Below are 17,538 nucleotides of genomic sequence, written 5' to 3'. Positions count from 1 at the left end.
CGTGCAAGCCACAAATCATTCTTCAGCCTGAGAACTTCTTAAGAATTTTTCTTAATACTGTTTTTATCTTTTGTCAAGAGGCCACAGAAACAGATATTTACTGACTTAGGGCATTTACTTTAGGTGTTTTTTCAACGGTATAGACAGCCCAGAAAACATTTTATTTACCCTTTTCCCCCTCATAAATAATACTGTGACAGAGTCTATGAATGTGTGTGTTATCCACATTACAGAACAGAAGCACTTCCTGCACATAGCCTTTCTCCCCCTCCAACAAGCTAAATTTGACTGTGTGTGCTTTCTTCTCTCTCTTTCTCGCTTGCTATTTGAAGTAATTTGAAACTTAGAGAAAGGACAATAGTACTAATAACTCTTTACCCAGATTCTCCAATTGTAGAAGAACGCCCAAAAAACTAAGACAAAGCTAAAGAAGATATTAAAAGCACGCAGAGAACAGCGGTTAGGTATGTCCTGTTCACCCTCGTATTCTGTAGCACTCTCCCTAGTACAAAGCTAGCACCAGTCTAGGTTAAACCTGAGAAAGGGTAATTTAGGCAGAAGACGTCTGAGAAAAATCTAAGTAGCTAATAAAGGGGAATGGAAGTAGACGGAAGACTGTGTGGAGATCATTCCAGGTGGTAAGTAGTTGAGAGAAAAACCAAGGAATTTGATGCCTGTTAGTTTCATGCCCTTTTTATTTGTGGTATTTTGAAGTTGGAAAATTAATTTCATTGTCTGTTTTTTCCCGTAATTTATTTTAGTTTTTAGATAACAATATTTTCTTTATTCCTCCATGATACTCTGATAATTTGTAGCATATCTTAAAATAGGGAAAGGTTTTGTAAATTTCTGTTCTCAAATGATGGTAATGTAAACTCTTATTATTGTAAGGCAGTTTAAGAATGTTAACAAGTATTATCATTGCTTGGGTGCCTTCTGGAAGTGTCTTCTAGTTCTAGGTGTTTTAACTTCAGTTCCTGGACTGTACTCATTAAAACAAAAGAGGGCTACTCTAAAAAACGGTGATCTGGAATGGTGATCTGGGTGTCTCGCGCCTGTAGTCCCAGCACCTTGGGAGGCTGAAGTAGATGGGTCACTTGAGCTCAGGAGACCAGCTTGGGCAACATGGTGACACCCCATCTACCAAAAATAGAAAAAAGTAGCTAGGCGCGTGGTGGTGCATGCCTATGGTCCCCGCAACTCAGGAGGCTGAGGTTGTGGTGAGCTGAGATTGTACCACTGCCCTCCAGCCTGGGTGACAGAGTGAGACCCTGTGTCCAAAAGAAAGAAAGGTGATTTTTTTTCTTTGATTTTCAGTGTCTTTTGTGTGGGGGAGGAGGGAGAAAAAGGAGGACAAGTAATGTGAGACAGTAATTCAGGACTTGAATAAGCAAATGAACAGTAAGTGTGTGAAAATATAGTCAGTAAAAATTAAAAGAAAATGGAGGATTTTAACCTACTTTTAATATTGACAGACCTCAGAATTACTGATCTGGTGTAGTCTGATTCACTTGAGGGAGCATTTTGGAAACCTTGTCAGGAGAGAGTTTTCTGGGTTCCTTCACTTAGCAGCAGGTTTTGTGGACAAAGCGCACAAATCACTGTCTATTCTTTGTTCCGGAGTATCTGTTCCAGGATTCTGCTGTAGCAGACAGCTGCAGACGGAGTGTCTTCCTCTGGAGCCAAGGGCAGGCTTGCTTACTGCCCATGATGACACAGTCAGGATTTCTTGTGTGGAGAGGCCCCTCCTGTAACACAGCCTCCTGTGTGTGCAGGTCACCTGGCTCTCTTTACACAGCCCAGAGGGAGTGGGGCCTCCTGGAGCTGGTGCAGAATGCTACTGCTAGTGATGCAGGTAACATCCTCCTAGCCTCATTCTCTCCGATGAAGAGAATTAGCCTTCTCACAGCTTCCATGAAATGGTGGCCGGCTGACTTCTTAGCTTGCGAGTAAAATCTTACTCTCTACAGTTTTTGACGATATTGAAATCTTTAAAGCTCTTGTCCTTGGACTCAACAATTTCACTTTAGCAAATTTATCGAAAAGAATTAATCTGTGTTCAAAGATAAATGTATCAAATATTTGTTTGCAGCATTGGAAATAAATGGAACCAATGTACATTTTTATAGAAGACTAAATAAATCGTGGTCTAACCTTAGAGTGGATGTGGTAGACCAAGTGTTGTCTTAGCTCTGTTTGGCACGGGAAGGTGCTCGTGATGTGTTCAGTGTGAAGAGCAAGATGATGGAATTCGCCCCTTTCAGCTCCCCTCTTACTGCACATCTAAATGTGTGTGTGTAATTCTCAAAAAAATAAGTCTGTGTAGTTACAGGTGGACATGGTAATAATGATTACTGTTAAATAGTGGAATGATTTATTTATTTAGTCTTTGTATTCCAGTATTTTCTGATTTAAAACCTTTTTTTTACTATAAGCAAAATAACTACAAGTAAGAAATATTTTTTCTTTTAAAATATGAAGAGACAGGGAAACATAAGGTGGTTAAAATATTGACCCTTGAATTTGGAAGGCAAAGAACCAGAAGCTGCATTTGTTTCACTCTTGTGTGTTTTTTTTTTGCTGTTGACACATGAAACTTCCTAAGAGTTGTTTTCAGTATGAACCTTTAGAGCAGAAAGTAAGAGCTCATCCATATTAAATATTTTATCTTTTTAAAATGTCATCTGCTAGATGTATTTTTTACTTTTAAACTGTGCATCTCATAATTTAATTGTAAATTTAGTGTTGAAAAATATTTTTAAAAGTGTTTTAAAATCGTTGGAGTTTTTAGTTTGCTTTGTTTATGTTGCTTGCTCTTGTGACGGCAGGTTTTTTGTAGTGCTCTTTATCTTAGGACTTTCAGTTGTCCTTCCTGGAGGCTGGAGGCTGGAGATGTGCTGGTCTTTTCCACTAGCAGTAAATATTTGGGGTTTTTTTTTTTCCCTTTTTTCTCGTAGCGTTTTAGAATATTAGTCAATGAGATAATTATTGAGAACTTGTGTGCATAATACTGTTTTAAGTGCTGAGAAGTAGAAGTTGCTAGTATTTCAGCTTTTGTAGGATTTGGTTTTGGAGGGCTTGTGATCCATCTTTTTTAGAAGTCTAAATAAACTGTATAGTCCTCAGGGAAGAGTGCCGTTTTTAATGTGCCACGTATACCCCTGTTTCGGTGTCTTCCGAGTTCTGAGCTCCTTTTCTTAGATACCTGTGTTGTTGACGAGCTTCCCGTTGTGTTCCAGCAGGGTCGCAGCGTGCCTGGCTCTGCATTGCTTAAGACTGGCAGAAAGCGTGTGACCTCATTGTAGGAGCTATGTTAAGGTCTATATTAGAATCTTAATTACAGAACATAAAAGCAGTTAATTGATTTTAATTGAAAAGCCTATTTTAGGTGATTTATTTAATGTTCTTGCTTGGTTCATATAGAGAAACTACTACATTTGAAACAAGTTAGGTCTAATGATTAAGACTATCAATCCTTTACAGTTACAAAGCCACATTAGGGCTAGTTATGCCATTGTCTTCTAACATAGTTGTTTAAAAAGACTTGCCATTTTCAGATAGTTTTAGCATGTATAGAGGAAGAAATGAGAGCAGCTTTAAAAAAAACGTCTTTGCACCATTTAAAATACTTGTACACCGGTGATAATGTGGCATAGATGTAAAGCATGCAGTCCGTTTGGATGCATGTATACATGCAAGTTACCAAACCTTGGTTGACAAGGAACAGTTCCATTACCCAGAATGTTTTTATCTGCTCAGTCCTGACTCCTCAGAGTAGAACTGTTGTGATTTCCATACCTAGATTGGCATTTCCTATTCTGGAACGTCACCTAAATGTAGTCATATAGTAGGTGTGGTCCTGTGTCTCGCTTCTGTTATTCAGCATGTTTCTGACATTCATCTAAGTAGTCGTGTGTATTAAATAATCCATTATATGGATGTGTCCCATTTGTTCGTTCTCCCGATGATAGATGTTTGGGTTGTTTCCAATTTTTTAAATTACTTTGAATAAAGCTACTAAGAAATCATATTATCTGTCTTTTTCTCGATGTATGTTTTTGCTCCTCTTGGTTACTAACAAGTAGTGGCATTGCTGAGACAGGCTACAGGTATGTTTACTTTTATAACAAAATGCCATTGGTTTTCCACAGTGGCTGTGCCATTTGGCACTCCCGACAGTAATGCAGGGGAGTCCCCATTGTTCCTCATCATTTGGTGTTGCCAATCTCTCGATTTAATCCTTCTAGTGGGTGTGTCGTTGTGGTTTTAGTTTGCGTTTCTGTGACCTTGATGATGTTGAGCACCATTCCATGTGTGACTGGACTTTCATATATATCTTCTTTGCTTCTAGTTTGTCTCTCACACAAAAAAGTGGATTGTCTTTATTTCTGTCTATATATTCCTCATAGAGAAGATATGCTGTCTATACATACATTTTCTACACAGAAAATATATCTAATCTATGGAGAATATGTATCCATACATACTGCATATATTCTAGATAGAGATAGATAGTTGTCTATATATTCTGGGGATCAAGTCAATTGGCAGATGATTATGTATTATGTATTCGTATTATGAATATTTCTCTGAGCTTGTGGCTTGTGTTTTCACTTTTTCTTTTTTTTTCTTATTGTTTTGAGATGGAGTCTGTCTCTGTCAACTAGGCTGGACTGCAGTGGCATGATCTCGGCTCACTGCAACCTCTGCTTTCGGGGTTCAAGTGATTCTGCTTCAGCCTCCCACTAGCTGGTATTATAGGCACGCACCACCATACCTGGCTAATTTTTTATATTTTTGGTAGAGATGGGGTTTCACCATGTTGGCCAGGCTTCTCTCGAACTCCTGACCTCAAGTGATCTGCCCACCTTGGCCTCCCAAAATGCTGGGATTATAGATATGAGCTACTGTGCCCAGCCTCATCTTTTCATAAGCAGAGTATTTTACTTTTGATGAAGACAAAAGAATTTTGTGACCTAAGAAATTTTTGTTTACTCCGAAGTTATCTTGTTTTCTTCTGGGCACTTTACACTATTAGCTAATTTTAGTTAAGATTATGATCTATCTGAACGTGTGTGTGTGTGTGTGTGTCTGTCTGTCTGTCTGTGTGGTATAGATTCAGTTTTTTCCATACATTTTTCTTGCTGTAACGACCTTTTCTTTCCCTTTTGAGTGCCACAGTGCTTGTCCTGACCATCAGTTTAGGTTTTAGTCTCCTTCCAGATTCTCTTTTCTGTTGTGTTGTTTCATATCCTTATACCACCACTGTACAGTCTCGATTACTGTAACATAAAATCACATCGTGTAAATCCACTAATTTTACTCTTCCTTAAAAAAATTATTTTGGCTATTCACAGTCCTTTGAATTTCTGTATAAATTGTGGAATGGACTTGTGAATAACTAGTGAAAGTCTGGTTAGCATTTTGATAGAGAATGGATAGTATTTTTAAATCAAATTGGGAAAAAATAACATTTTAATAATGATGTTGCCTGTTAAAAAATGACGGTTTTAAAGTTCTTCCTTTTCAGTCTTCTCCTTTTCTTTCTTTCTTTTGTGTTACTGACCTTCAGTACTCCGTGACTAGAAACATTCAGCACATTCTTGCCTGTTCCTGATGTTAGGGGAAAATGTTGATTTAATCATTAAGTATGCCAACTGTTCATTTTTATATCAGATTGAAGAAGTTCTTTTCTATTTTGAGTTTGCTGGATTTTCCTAAAAATCAGAAATGGGTATTGAATTTTGTTGATGCTTTTTCTGCATCTATTGAGATGATTATATGGCTTTTATTCCTTATTGTGAATTAAATTAACTTTAAAAATGATGAACCATTTTCCAGATTTTATTTCTGTTGAACTAGTTTTTGCTCTTCATGACCTCTCACTGGTCTAGGACCCAAGCCAGAGTAACACATTGTTGTCTACGTTTCCCTTTGTCGTGTGACAGTTTCTTAGTGCCCCTGTATTTCATGACCTTGACAGCCTTAGGAAGTACTGGCTGTGTATCCTGTAGAATGTTTCCCAAGCTCGGTTTGTTTGACACTTTATTTATGATTAGCCTGTGGTTGTGGATTTTGGAAAGAATACTGCAGAACCCTTGTGCCCGTGACATCTACAATGCCCCTGGCAACACCCACCCTGGTCATTTGGGTCAGGCAGTGTCTGCCAGTTTTCTTCTTTGTAATGTTGCTTTCTTTTTCCTTATTCAGTTCTTTAGAAACAAGCCACTTAGTCTAGGCTACCTTAAGGGGATGGCATCGTGGGGAGAGGGGAGGAGAGGAACTTAAGCCCCACCTCCTGGAGGAGGAGCATCTCCATATATTTGAAATTCTTCAGGTCAGATTTGACTGATTTTTGAATTTTAAATCAACCTCATGTTTCTGGATAAACCCCACTTGGTTGTGATGTATTATCCTTTTTATTTTTGTTGAGATTCCATGTACTTTTACTTTTAAAAAGGATTTTGTTTCTGTATTAATGAAGAACATTGCTCTGTAATTCTTTTTCTTCTAATTTTTACACAATTTGCTCAGTCTTTTCAACCCATAAATTTTCACTGTTGGTAGAATGACTTATTTTTATTTGATAATATATCAGTTATTCTATAAGCATTAAAAACTTTGTGAACTTTTTATAAGCAGTATTTTCTATTTTTATATATATATTTCAGAGAACTAACCATTGTTTCTGTTTAGATTTTGGGATAGAATATTGATTTTTTTTTTTTTTTTTCCAGAACACTGAGATCATAGCTTCATTTCAGAATTAGCTGGCAAACTGCAAAATATATACAAGTCTGAGTATCGTTCCCTCTTTGCTTTTCTAGTTCTTTCTACATTTGTGAAATAAAGCCTAAACCTCTCTGTTTTTTAAGCACTTTGATGTTGATTTTCATATGTACTCTCTATTCAGGTTTTCACATTAAATCAGTAACTAAAAATCAAACCTTTGACTATTTTTGGCAGTGTCTATAGTGAAATGAAAGACACGCACATTTAAATGTTTACACAACATAATCTTAGGATAGTTTGATTTTTGTTACAGCCCTACACTACCCTATGGTGGAATGTAGCTTGTTAATGACATGCCAGGTAATATTTGTTAAAAATTATACAGAGGGCCAGGTGCGGTGGCTCATGCCTGTATTCCCACCAGTGTGGGAGGCTGAGGTGGGTGGTTCATGAGGTCAGGTGTTGTAGACCCTCCTGGCCAACATGGTGAAACCTCATTGCTACTAAAAATAGAAAAATTAGCTGGGTGTGGTGGCGGGCGCCTATAATCCCAACTACTCGGGAGGCTGAGGCAGGAGAATTGCTTGAACCTGGGAGGCTGAGGTGTCAGTGAGCTAATATCACACCACGGTACTCCAACCTGGGCAACAGAGCAAGACTCTGTCTCGAGGGCGGGGGGGATATGTGTGTGTGCGTGTGTGTGTGTGTGTGTGTGTGACACACAGAGTCAACATTTTGGCAGACAGGTTAATTTTCTAAACCATGTGGTCAAGGGAAATGCATTTTTTTAAGCCCCATATTTAGAGTAAGAGGTAGTATTTCTTCGGTGACTGAAGAAGTAAGTCTTAGATTAGTGCATGTTGTCAAATGGTCTGCAGTTGAGCATGGTATCTGCCATGTCTGTGTTAGTTTAGAGTTTCCCTAATCCTTGCTGTAGTTCAAGGATTAACTGGGCCCTAAGGTTTGGACCAGAAATTTACATTCTAGGATGGTTTCATCACTCAAAAATATTCTTTGTGCTATCCTTTTGTGTCCATACCTTACCTTCTTTCCTAACCACTGGTTACCAGTATAATTTTGTTCCTTGGAGAATATCATATAAATGGAGTCATTGCAGTGTGTAACCTTTTGAGATTGACTTCGTCCCCTCAGTATAATGATGCCTTTATGGTTTTATCCCTCTTATAGCAATAGGTCATTCCATTTTATTGCGAAGTAGCAGTCTGTGGTTGGATGTACAGCAGTTTATTCATTCACTCATGGAAGGACATTTAAGTGTTTCCAGTTTTGGTGATCCTGAATAGAATAAACAGCTTCCTATAGGTCTTTATTTGAACATAAGGTATCATTTCTCTAGGGTAAATATCTAGGAAGAAACAATTTTCAACCCATCTTTATCCTCTTTAGATTTCTTAGATGGAGATTTGGATGCAGAAGAAACTATATTGATTTCACGTTGTCTTGTTTTACATTAAACTTGTTTGAAAAGTCTTTGACCTGTGCTCGCAGTTAATAGTCACATTGAAAATGACTTTGTAGAATCTTTGCTTTGTTGGTAGTGCTTTCTCTTCCTCCCTTTTGGCCTTGCTACTCTACTCAGGGTGGTCTGGGGACCTGAAATGTTGGCGTCACCTGGGAGCTTCTTAGAAATGCAGAATCCCAGGCCTCACCCCGGATCTGTTGAGTCCGAATCTGCTTTTCAAGATGATTCCCAGTGGTGACTGGGCATTGAATTGGAGAAGTGCCGCTCAGGAGTGTCATGGGAGTAGAGAAGAGATGTCCTAAGGAAGCTGGCTTTGGTTCGGTTGGAAAGTGTGGTGCATCGTGTATCTTACAGCCATCCATTCTGGTTTCAAGCAGTCGGTAGTCCAGAAACGATGATACCAAACCAGCAAAAACCCTGAGATGTTGGTACTTTCAAACTCTGCGGTGTGCTGGACAGCGGCATGCTGAGCGGGAGTACTGCAGTCATCAGGTCTACAGGTCATCTCCTGCTCTTCAGGCATTTGTGCTCCTGAAGATATATTTCCACTTGTAGGATTTATAGTAGAGTATATGCATTTGTAGTTGGTCTTTTTACATAGAAAATAGTGGGAAAGGCAAGAATATGAAATGACTGTGACATTAGTTTATTTTCATTTTTTTCTGCATTTTAAAGTTCAGTTATTTCTATTAAGAGTAAATAACATCTACATATTATAAATCGTGAGAATAAAGGAGCAAATATGTTCTCTACATTGATCAAAAGTATTTAAATTAACCTTGCTCTCTGTAGGTACTGATTTTATATCTGAAAGTGAGTCACAGAGACTGATCTGAAGTGAGAAGTGATTCTTTCACTGGGAACATGAGTGACACTTGGCAATAAGAATTGTCCACGAAGAAATTACTTAAAAAAAATGTATTTTTTTTTTTTTTTGCTAGGGAGTTTTGCTCTTGTTGCTCAGGCTGGAGTGCAGTGGCGCAGTCTTGGTTCCCTGCAGCCTCTGCCTAACAGGTTCAAGTGATTCTCCTGCCTCCGCCTCCTGAGTAGCTGGGATTACAGGTGTGTGCCACCATGCCCGGCTAATTTTTTGTAGTTTTAGTAGAGGCGGGATTTCACCATGTTGGGCAGGCTGGTCTCAAACTCCTGACCTCGTGATCCGTCCGCCTTGTTCTTGCAAAGTGCTGTGATTACAGGTGTGAGCCACTGTGCCTGGCTGAAATTACTTTTAATTTGGGCTGAGGTTAGGGGAATATTTGTAGAGAATAATATTCAGATAAAAGCTCATTTTAGTGTGAAGATGTTACTGAAGAAAAACAGTTTCTCCTTTTCAATAGTCTCAGTCAAAGATAGTGATAAATTAACTCTAGATAATGAGATTGAAGTAATAAAAAGGAATGAGAAATGAAGGAAAGATTTGGGAGGCTGCAGCAATAGGACAACAGCACACCTGGACTGCTTGTCTGGCAGTGAAGGAGAAGAGTTATAAAATACTGAGCCTGTAAGTTATAATAAACTCATAGAACGCTCTAGTGTTAGTTGAACTAATACGTTGAACTTTGCTATAAACTGTATTAAACTGAAAGCAGTAAGTCCAGGAATATTTGGAATTTGTTTGTTCTCTCAGAAGTGTAAGCAGCAGTGATGTGTAGGACTTTGTGTATTTAAGGTTATTTTCTCCTGGCCTCAGGTTAGGGTTTCACATGGCCTTTTAACAGGACATTTTGCACTTCTTACATCTTAAATATAAGCAAATATTGTAGAATTCTTTAATATTTAATTCAAAAGAATATGAACTTACTCTCCTTCCCTTTTTGCCTTGTGTGTCTGCGATGTAGGGAGGTATGGAAACGCTGGAACTTCAGAAGGACATTAAGGAAGAATCAGATGAAGAAGAAGAAGATGATGAAGAATCTGGACGATTACGTTTTAAAACTGAAAGGAAAGAAGGAACAATTATTAGGCTCTCAGATGTGACTAGAGAGAGAAGGAACATTCCAGAAACTTTGGGTAACTTTTTTCCCTGTCTCCCATCCTCCTTCACTGTCACTTCAGCTTCCTCTGTAGTATTGCTGTAATTAATCCAAGTAGGCAAAGCAGGTTGACCAGGTAGTTGTGGCTGTGTCCAGAGAGTGTTGGACTGTGAAGTGAGTGCTCTTATATTACCGTCAAACTCATTCTTTAAAGTCACTGCTGTTTCTGGATTTAAAATGCTTGAATCAAATGTTTAAGATAATTAAACAAAATTTTTTTTTTTTGAGTCTGTGGCCTAGAGCTGCTCTTGTGCATACCATGTGGTTCCTGGCTGGTCTTGAAAAGGTGGCACGGGGATGGTGGCTGCGGGGCCATGTGACCCTTCCAAGACCCTGAGGTTGTCAGGGCTAATTCTGCACAAGACTGGTTTATATTTTGTACTGATGTCTCCATAAACTGTGTGTGTGTGTGTGTGTGTGTGTGTGTGTGTGTGTGTGTGTTTTCTCCAGTTCCTCTGTCTGTAATGAGACAAGTTGACTCGTTTATAGAAATAATCACTCTGAGCAAAGCTTGCTGTGTGAAAGGTCTGCTATAGACTGCTGCTGATTCAGAGACTTTTCTTTTTTTGAGACGGAGTCTTGCTCTGTCAACCAGGCTTTAGTGCAATTGTGCGATCTTGGCTTGCTGCAACCGCCACCTCCCAGGTTCAAGCGATTCTCCTAGATCAGCCTCCTGAGTAGCTGGGATTACAGGTGTGTACCACCATGCCTAGCTAATTTTTGTACTTTTAGTAGAGATGGGGTTTCACCAGTGGTCAGGCTGGTCTCAAACTCCAGAGGACTTTTAATAGCACCCCTACCCCTCATTATACAGCTTTTTTTAGTGTCCACTGCAAAAATTAAAGAAGTGATTCCAAATGTGAGTGAGCCTCAGACTCTCAGAGGACTTCTTAAAACACAAATTTGGCCGGGCGCGGTAGCTCAAGCCTGTAATCCCAGCACTTTGGGAGGCCTAGGCAGGTGGATCACGAGGTCAAGATATCGAGACCATCCTGGTCAACATGGTGAAAGCCCGTCTGTACTAAAAATACAAAAAATTAGCTGGGCATAGTGGCACGTGCCTGTAATCCTAGCTACTCAGGAGGCTGAGGCAGGAGAATTGCGTGAACCCAGGAGGTGGAGGTTGTGGTGAGCCGAGATCGTGCCATTGCACTCCAGCCTGGGTAACAAGAGCAAACCTCCGTCTCAAAAAAAAAAACAACAAAAAAACCCCACAAATTTGGGGACCCACTCCCAGCGTCTCTGATAATTGGTTTAGGGTAGAGCCCAAGAAAGTTGTATTTCTTTTCTTTTTTTTGAGTTGGAGTCTCACTCTATTGCCCAGGCTGTAGTGCAATGGCATGGTCTCGGCTCACTGCAACCTCCACCTCTTGGGTTTAAGCAATTCTTCTGCCTCAGCCTCCTGAGTAGCTGGGACTACAGGCACGTGCCACCACACCTGGCTAATTTTTGTATTTTTAGTAGAGATGGGGTTTTGCCATGTTGGCCAGGCTGGTCTCGAACTCTTGACGTTGCGATCCTCCCGTCTTGACCTCCCAAAGTGCTGGGATTACAGGCTTGAGCCACCGTGTCCTATTTCTAATGAGTTCCCAAGCAGTGCTGCTCCTGCACTGGTGCTTCCAGAACCACTGGGATATTGTCCTTTTAAGGAGGAAGGCAGGCAGGTGGGAGGACACAGGGGCTGTACCTGCTATCTGGTCTTGGTCTAGATAAGAATCGAGACTTAACTCTCATGACTACTTTTATTACTTCTTAAAACCATTATTCATAGTCATTTTCTGTCCCAAACAAGAGCATGTGTCTTTAAGTAGCAGATCCAAATTTTGTGGGAGGACACTAAGCTCCAAAGATGCACAAGTTAGCCGTAGGCAGCCAATCTTACGTTAATTTACTAGGCAGGATTGTTGGGAGAGAATCTTCTAGAATCTTTGTGTTCTCCTTTCTTTGTGGTCTAGTTTACTACTACTCCATCTTGTGGCCCAAGATTTCCCTAAGCTTTTTTAAAGTTATGGTATGAAGTTGCCAGTTGATCTGAAGAAGATTTCTTAGAAGCGTCTTTAATTTCTCAAAAATAGAGTCTGGAATTGGCCTTGGGTGGAAAGAAGATGGAACGAAGGTCTTAAAACAGAAGGAAGGGAATAAACAACAGGAAGAATTGGTAATATCACAGAATAGTTTTACTTGAGCAGAGGTGTATCAGTCTTGGCTTGGGATGAGATGAACAAGAGAAAGTTTTCCATACTTGGCAGAATACTGAGGAATTCTAAGGGCATTCCAGAGCTACCACCTGGAAGGCAGAAGGCTTCCTGAACTGGGGAGGGTTGGAGGAGGAGAGGATTAGTCATCACTACTATTTCTTTTGCTGGGTCTTGCTAGCTGGGCTGTGGCTTTGATTCCATAAATTTAAAACATGATGTGTAGAAGCATAGTAACTGAGAACTCCCCAGGGTAGCCACTTGCTAGACAGCATTACAAATAGGGGCCTTTCCCCTCTGTAGTCTGCTCCCTGTGGAGCTGCTGTGGATTTCGTGGTTCGTCTTCCCTCTTCTCTGCCACGCTGCCCTGATTTGTGGTGCCTCTCTGCCTTTCCCACCTCCCTGGTTTCCAGCTGCGTCATCTCATCCCTGTTCATTTTCCCTCCACCCAACCACTGATGACATCCTCGTTCAGATGATGGCCGGCTTGCATGTGTGCATGGGGTCGGTCTCATTCCCGATCTCCTCCTCCTCAGGACTTCTCCTTCATTTTGCTTTTTCCAAGGTCATTTATAATTTTGTGTATTTAAGAAACTTGTATCAAATCTGTTTTGCTCTTTAAGGCATCTGGCAGCTTTATGTTCATGTAATCCTGGGACAAGAAGCTGGAAGGGTTGGTTTGTGGTGGGCAAGTCGTCTTCTTTGAATTATGGGGGAGCAGTATGAGGTCCTTAGAGACAGATAAACATAAGCAGCTTGACTAATGACCATTCTTGTAAACTATCAAAAAGGACTTAACTGCATTTGTGTAGAATGTGGTTGTTTGGCAAGATGATAGGGCAGGTGAAACCATACTTAAAAGTACATTTTTCTGCTCAATATTTGTGAGCTCTTAAGAAAGCACAGTGCTTAGAAACATGAGTTTCAAATAACTGTAAAGTTAGGATTTTTCCTAATACCAAGGAGGATTTTTTTCTGTCCATCAAAAGATCGTTTTTCTAAAACGGTTCTCTTGTTACCTTCAGTACCTCTTCCCCCAAACAAAAGATGAATTTTACATCTGAGGAAATATTTATTTAAAAAGAGATAATGCCACAGTATTTGGTAAACTAGACATTTGAATCCATTTTTACACATCAGTTTATTTGTATGCTCCTAGAGATAAAAATCAAAAACTCTGAACAGTCCAGGTTCTGTGTAGAAATCATTTCATGTATTTGATTGTGTGAAGCGTTTGCCTACTCTCTGTGATGGGATTATAAATATACTGCCCCCAGAGTACCTGGCGTCTCACATGAGATGTATTTTTGTGTTGTTTTTCTGGTGCTATAATTTGTTAGTGTCGAGAACACTTCCTACTTTAAAGGGGAGAATCAGATAATGCTCTGGTATCCCCAGTTTCTGAATCCAGAAATTGACATGTGAAATGAGTTATCTTCCAATCTAGGGGAGGGAGTTTTGGTCACTTTTAGTCTTTTTTTCACATTCAGATCCCCATGAAAACCATTCATACACATGACAGTCTCAGCAGTGAAGGGACAGTTATATGCACAGTTGTTGATTGGTATTTTGAATGCAGATTGGATTACAAGTAGAATTCTAGGCTTTCATCTAGGTTAAGATCTTAATTGACTAGCTTTTTTTCTCAGTCAGGATTGTGGAAATTAAACCTTACAGAAAAAGATTTGAGTGACAGTGTTCTCAGTTTTCCCAAGGATGGTACAGAACTGCATGCTTAGGAAGTAAATGAGTTCGTTACATACAGCGGATGTCGTAGGGTGTAAGTGCTTCACTCCTTCACTGTGCTCAGTTGAGCAGGGCTACAGAGCAGGCGTGTGTAAGGGAATGGTTCACTGTGAAAGTGCCAGTCGCTGTTTCTAAAGACAGTCTGACCAGTGTCCCCCAGTTGCCAGTCCTGCAAGTTGAGAGCTGTCTCTCCGGTTGCCCTAGGAGGTGGCCCTCGGACTGCCTTTGGAAGCAGTGTAAGCCATAAATGAGAGACTGCATTTATTTTAGTTAGGCTTTTTCATTCATTATCTGTGAGTAGGCTTCAAGATTATTTTATTCTAAGTTTCATTGGCATGTGTCACATGTTGTTTTTTATTGCTGTAGCCTAAAGAACCTGCTTGTACACCCACAAAATATTCTCTTTTTTTTTCTTTTGAAACAGTCTCACTCCGTCACCAGGTGCCAGGCTGGAGTGCAGTGGTGCGACCTCGGTTCACTGCAGCCTCCGCCTCCTGGGTTCAAGCAGTTCTGCCTCAGCCTCCCGAGTATCTGGGACTACAGGCGCGTGCCACCACGCCCAGCTAATTTTTTTGTATTTTTAGTAGAGATGGGGTTTCACCATGTTGGCCAGGATGGTCTCATGATCTGCCTGCCTCGGCCTCCCAAAGTGCTGGGATTACAGGCGTGAGCCACTGCGCCTGGCCCAGAAAATATTCTCTTTAATTAATATCATTAATTTCAGAGGCTTTGTGGGAAACAGGTTTCTCTGTAGTCACAGACAGTTCAGACTTGCCAGTGCCAGTAGTGGCTCTCTGTCTGGGGTTTGTACTGGCAAGGCTTTCAACCTTTTCTTCATTCAGTTGTCTGCTAAAACAACAATTTGAGACTATCATTTATTACTTTTGTTTTGCCAAACAAATTGTGTATTCTACATTTATTTCAACTATTATAAAATTACTTGCATGCAAATATATTTTTCTTAACATTTTAGAAAGGGCAGTACAGTGTAAAACTTCGTTACATTGAGGTATATATCTCTTTAGAATCTGGATATAGTTCAGAAAACACTTAAAGGGAAATTAACATTTCAGTTGAAGTTACAAATGTAATTTCCATCCTGTCATATTTTGGTGACCTTTTGTGACAGCTTGTCTCAATTGGAGGAAAGCATTTTTACTTGCTGATTAAAGATGTCATTTGAAACCATTTTATTACTGAGGATAGTGAAATTAACCTTGACACTCAGAACCACTAGAAAAATAATTGCTGATTCACTGCATAAAATGTGTGTGTGAACTAATCAGATAGTCAAGATTAGAATAAAAGTCTATGCTGGTTAAGAGGAGATTAAAGTTTCTTTCAAATGAGGTCTAGTTTGATTTGAAGGGAAGAGGGGTACCATAGAAACAATTTCAGGAAAATGAAATGTGGCTTAGAGATTTGGAGGAGTTTGGAGGTGACGATGGGATCCAAGGTAGAAAGTGGAGTCTGGTAATCCTGAAAGCTTGCCTCGGCTGGGAAGAAGCAGGAGAAGGCGTCTTGGTATCCTCAGTGACATTTTTAGAAAATATGGTGTAAGATCTGTTGCCCCAGTTTAGCTAGTGTTGTAAAAGGACCACACGTGGCTAAATCGTTGTTTCCCTTTAGGAATCTAGAATAGTGTGCCATCTGAAGTTTCTTAGGGCCAGGGCCCATGTTTCCTATATTGCTAAAGCATCGGCTGAGCAGTGAGCAGCTGCTGGATACTCCATGGTGTTTGCATGAGTGTTTTCTCATGTGACTTTGCTCTCATTTGATTTGGCTTCTCTGTCAGGCTGCATACATATAAGAAGGCTTCACAGTGAAGGGTTTTCTTTTCTTTTTTCTTTCTTTTTTTTTTGAGACGGAGTCTCGCTCTTGTTGCCCATGCTGGAGTGCAATGGCACAATATCGGCTCACTGCAACATCTGCCTCCCAGGTTGAAGCGATTCTCCTGCATCAGCCTCCCGAGTAGCTGGGATTACAGGCATGAGCCACCACGCCCAGCCTAAGGTTTTAAGAAAATAAACACAAAAATTGAAATGATGTGTATTAAATTGAGTTTTTCATTCTTTATGAAATCACTTTCACTGGACTTCGGAGTGAGTTCATGAATAGTTTTGTTTTTAAATGAGAATGATCAGGAATTTGTTTTCTTGAGTCTACGTGCCATTGTATGCTAATAATACTTCTACTGGCTTCAGTAAGGAAATCATGCTGGTGTAGGACTGGAGGAGACAGCTCCTGACTGGTGTCATGCACCATCAGTAAAAGATGTGACTGCAAAATGCCTTGTAGTATGAGGACAGTGGTTAAATTTCACTTCAGTGTCTTCTTAGCCTCACTGAACACATATCCGTGTCTCAAACGAAAATAATCTGAAGCTGATTGGCGACACTTGCGTCCTATCACAAAGGAAAGCCTGGACTGCTTTATCAGATCTCATTAGCCAGTTGTACGTGTTGCTGGTTGTATCACACTGCCGCTGCTAGTCTGGCATTTACTGCAGGTGAAGCACATGCTTTGCAAAGTTTGATCGTCACCTCATTCTTTCCTGTTTCTCCTTATACATCTAGTGTGGACTGTTGGAAAGTAACTAACACATACACATCTTCTCACATAGAACTTTCAGCAGAGGCCAAGGCAGCATTGCTGGAATTTGAAGAAAGGGAGCGACAGCATAAACAAGGACGCTACAGCTCCAGGCGGGGAGGACGGCGAGGAGGCCCGCTGATGTGTCGCGGTGTGGGGGACCAGAGGAGAGAGAGCACCGAGAGGGGCAGGATGAAGGACCACAGACCCGCGCTGCTTCCTACACAGCCTCCTGTCGTGGTAACTTCAGACTTTATTGTAGCAGCCCTAGAACTTTAGAACAAATGGAAGTAAACTTTTGTGGGTATCCTGTGATAACATTTCTCTCTTCTTAGTCTGAAGTAAAGTTGAGTAGCAGGAGTAATGGCTGAAGCTTCTGTTTTCTAGTATCCTGTGATTTTGCACAGTCTTAGAAATTCAGTACTCCAGTTACCTGGTAGTAGGAACTCATCCTGTACCACAGGCACTTCCAGAGGAGGAATGAATGAGCGACCTGATGTCCCAGGATGACAGAAGCTCCAGTGGGACCTTGCTGCCCAAAGCCTCAGGGGAGGCACTTCTGAGTGGATTGCGTTGGAAACATGTTACAGACAGAATTTAGGCAGTTGCTGTTTGTTCTGTAAAAATATTTTTACCTTTATACTGTTTACCATAGATTTTCCCTAAATAGCAGTTTCTCAGAATTATTATCTGTTCTCTGTAAAACGTTTTCATAGTTTACAGTATAGGAATACATCACGTACCTGTCATTTCAGCT

General features: G+C 40.3%; 1 protein-coding gene across 12 annotated transcripts in view; it reads left to right on the top strand.

Annotated features, from left to right (window-relative positions):
* The window catches only part of RBM33 (RNA binding motif protein 33), a 137,378-nt gene that overhangs the window by 41,520 nt on the left and 78,320 nt on the right, over nucleotides 1–17,538 (top strand). For all 12 annotated transcript variants that reach the window (XM_078343371.1, XM_078343370.1, XM_078343369.1 and 9 more), the window contains 2 exons: nucleotides 10,054–10,225; nucleotides 16,813–17,021. In XM_078343371.1, the coding sequence (XP_078199497.1) occupies nucleotides 10,054–10,225; nucleotides 16,813–17,021 (381 nt within the window). The remainder of the gene's footprint in view (nucleotides 1–10,053; nucleotides 10,226–16,812; nucleotides 17,022–17,538) is intronic.

This window comes from Callithrix jacchus, chromosome 11 (assembly GCF_049354715.1).
Source record: "Callithrix jacchus isolate 240 chromosome 11, calJac240_pri, whole genome shotgun sequence".
NCBI classification, from domain to species: domain Eukaryota; kingdom Metazoa; phylum Chordata; class Mammalia; order Primates; family Cebidae; genus Callithrix; species Callithrix jacchus.
This window is presented reverse-complemented; position numbering and strand designations above follow the sequence as displayed.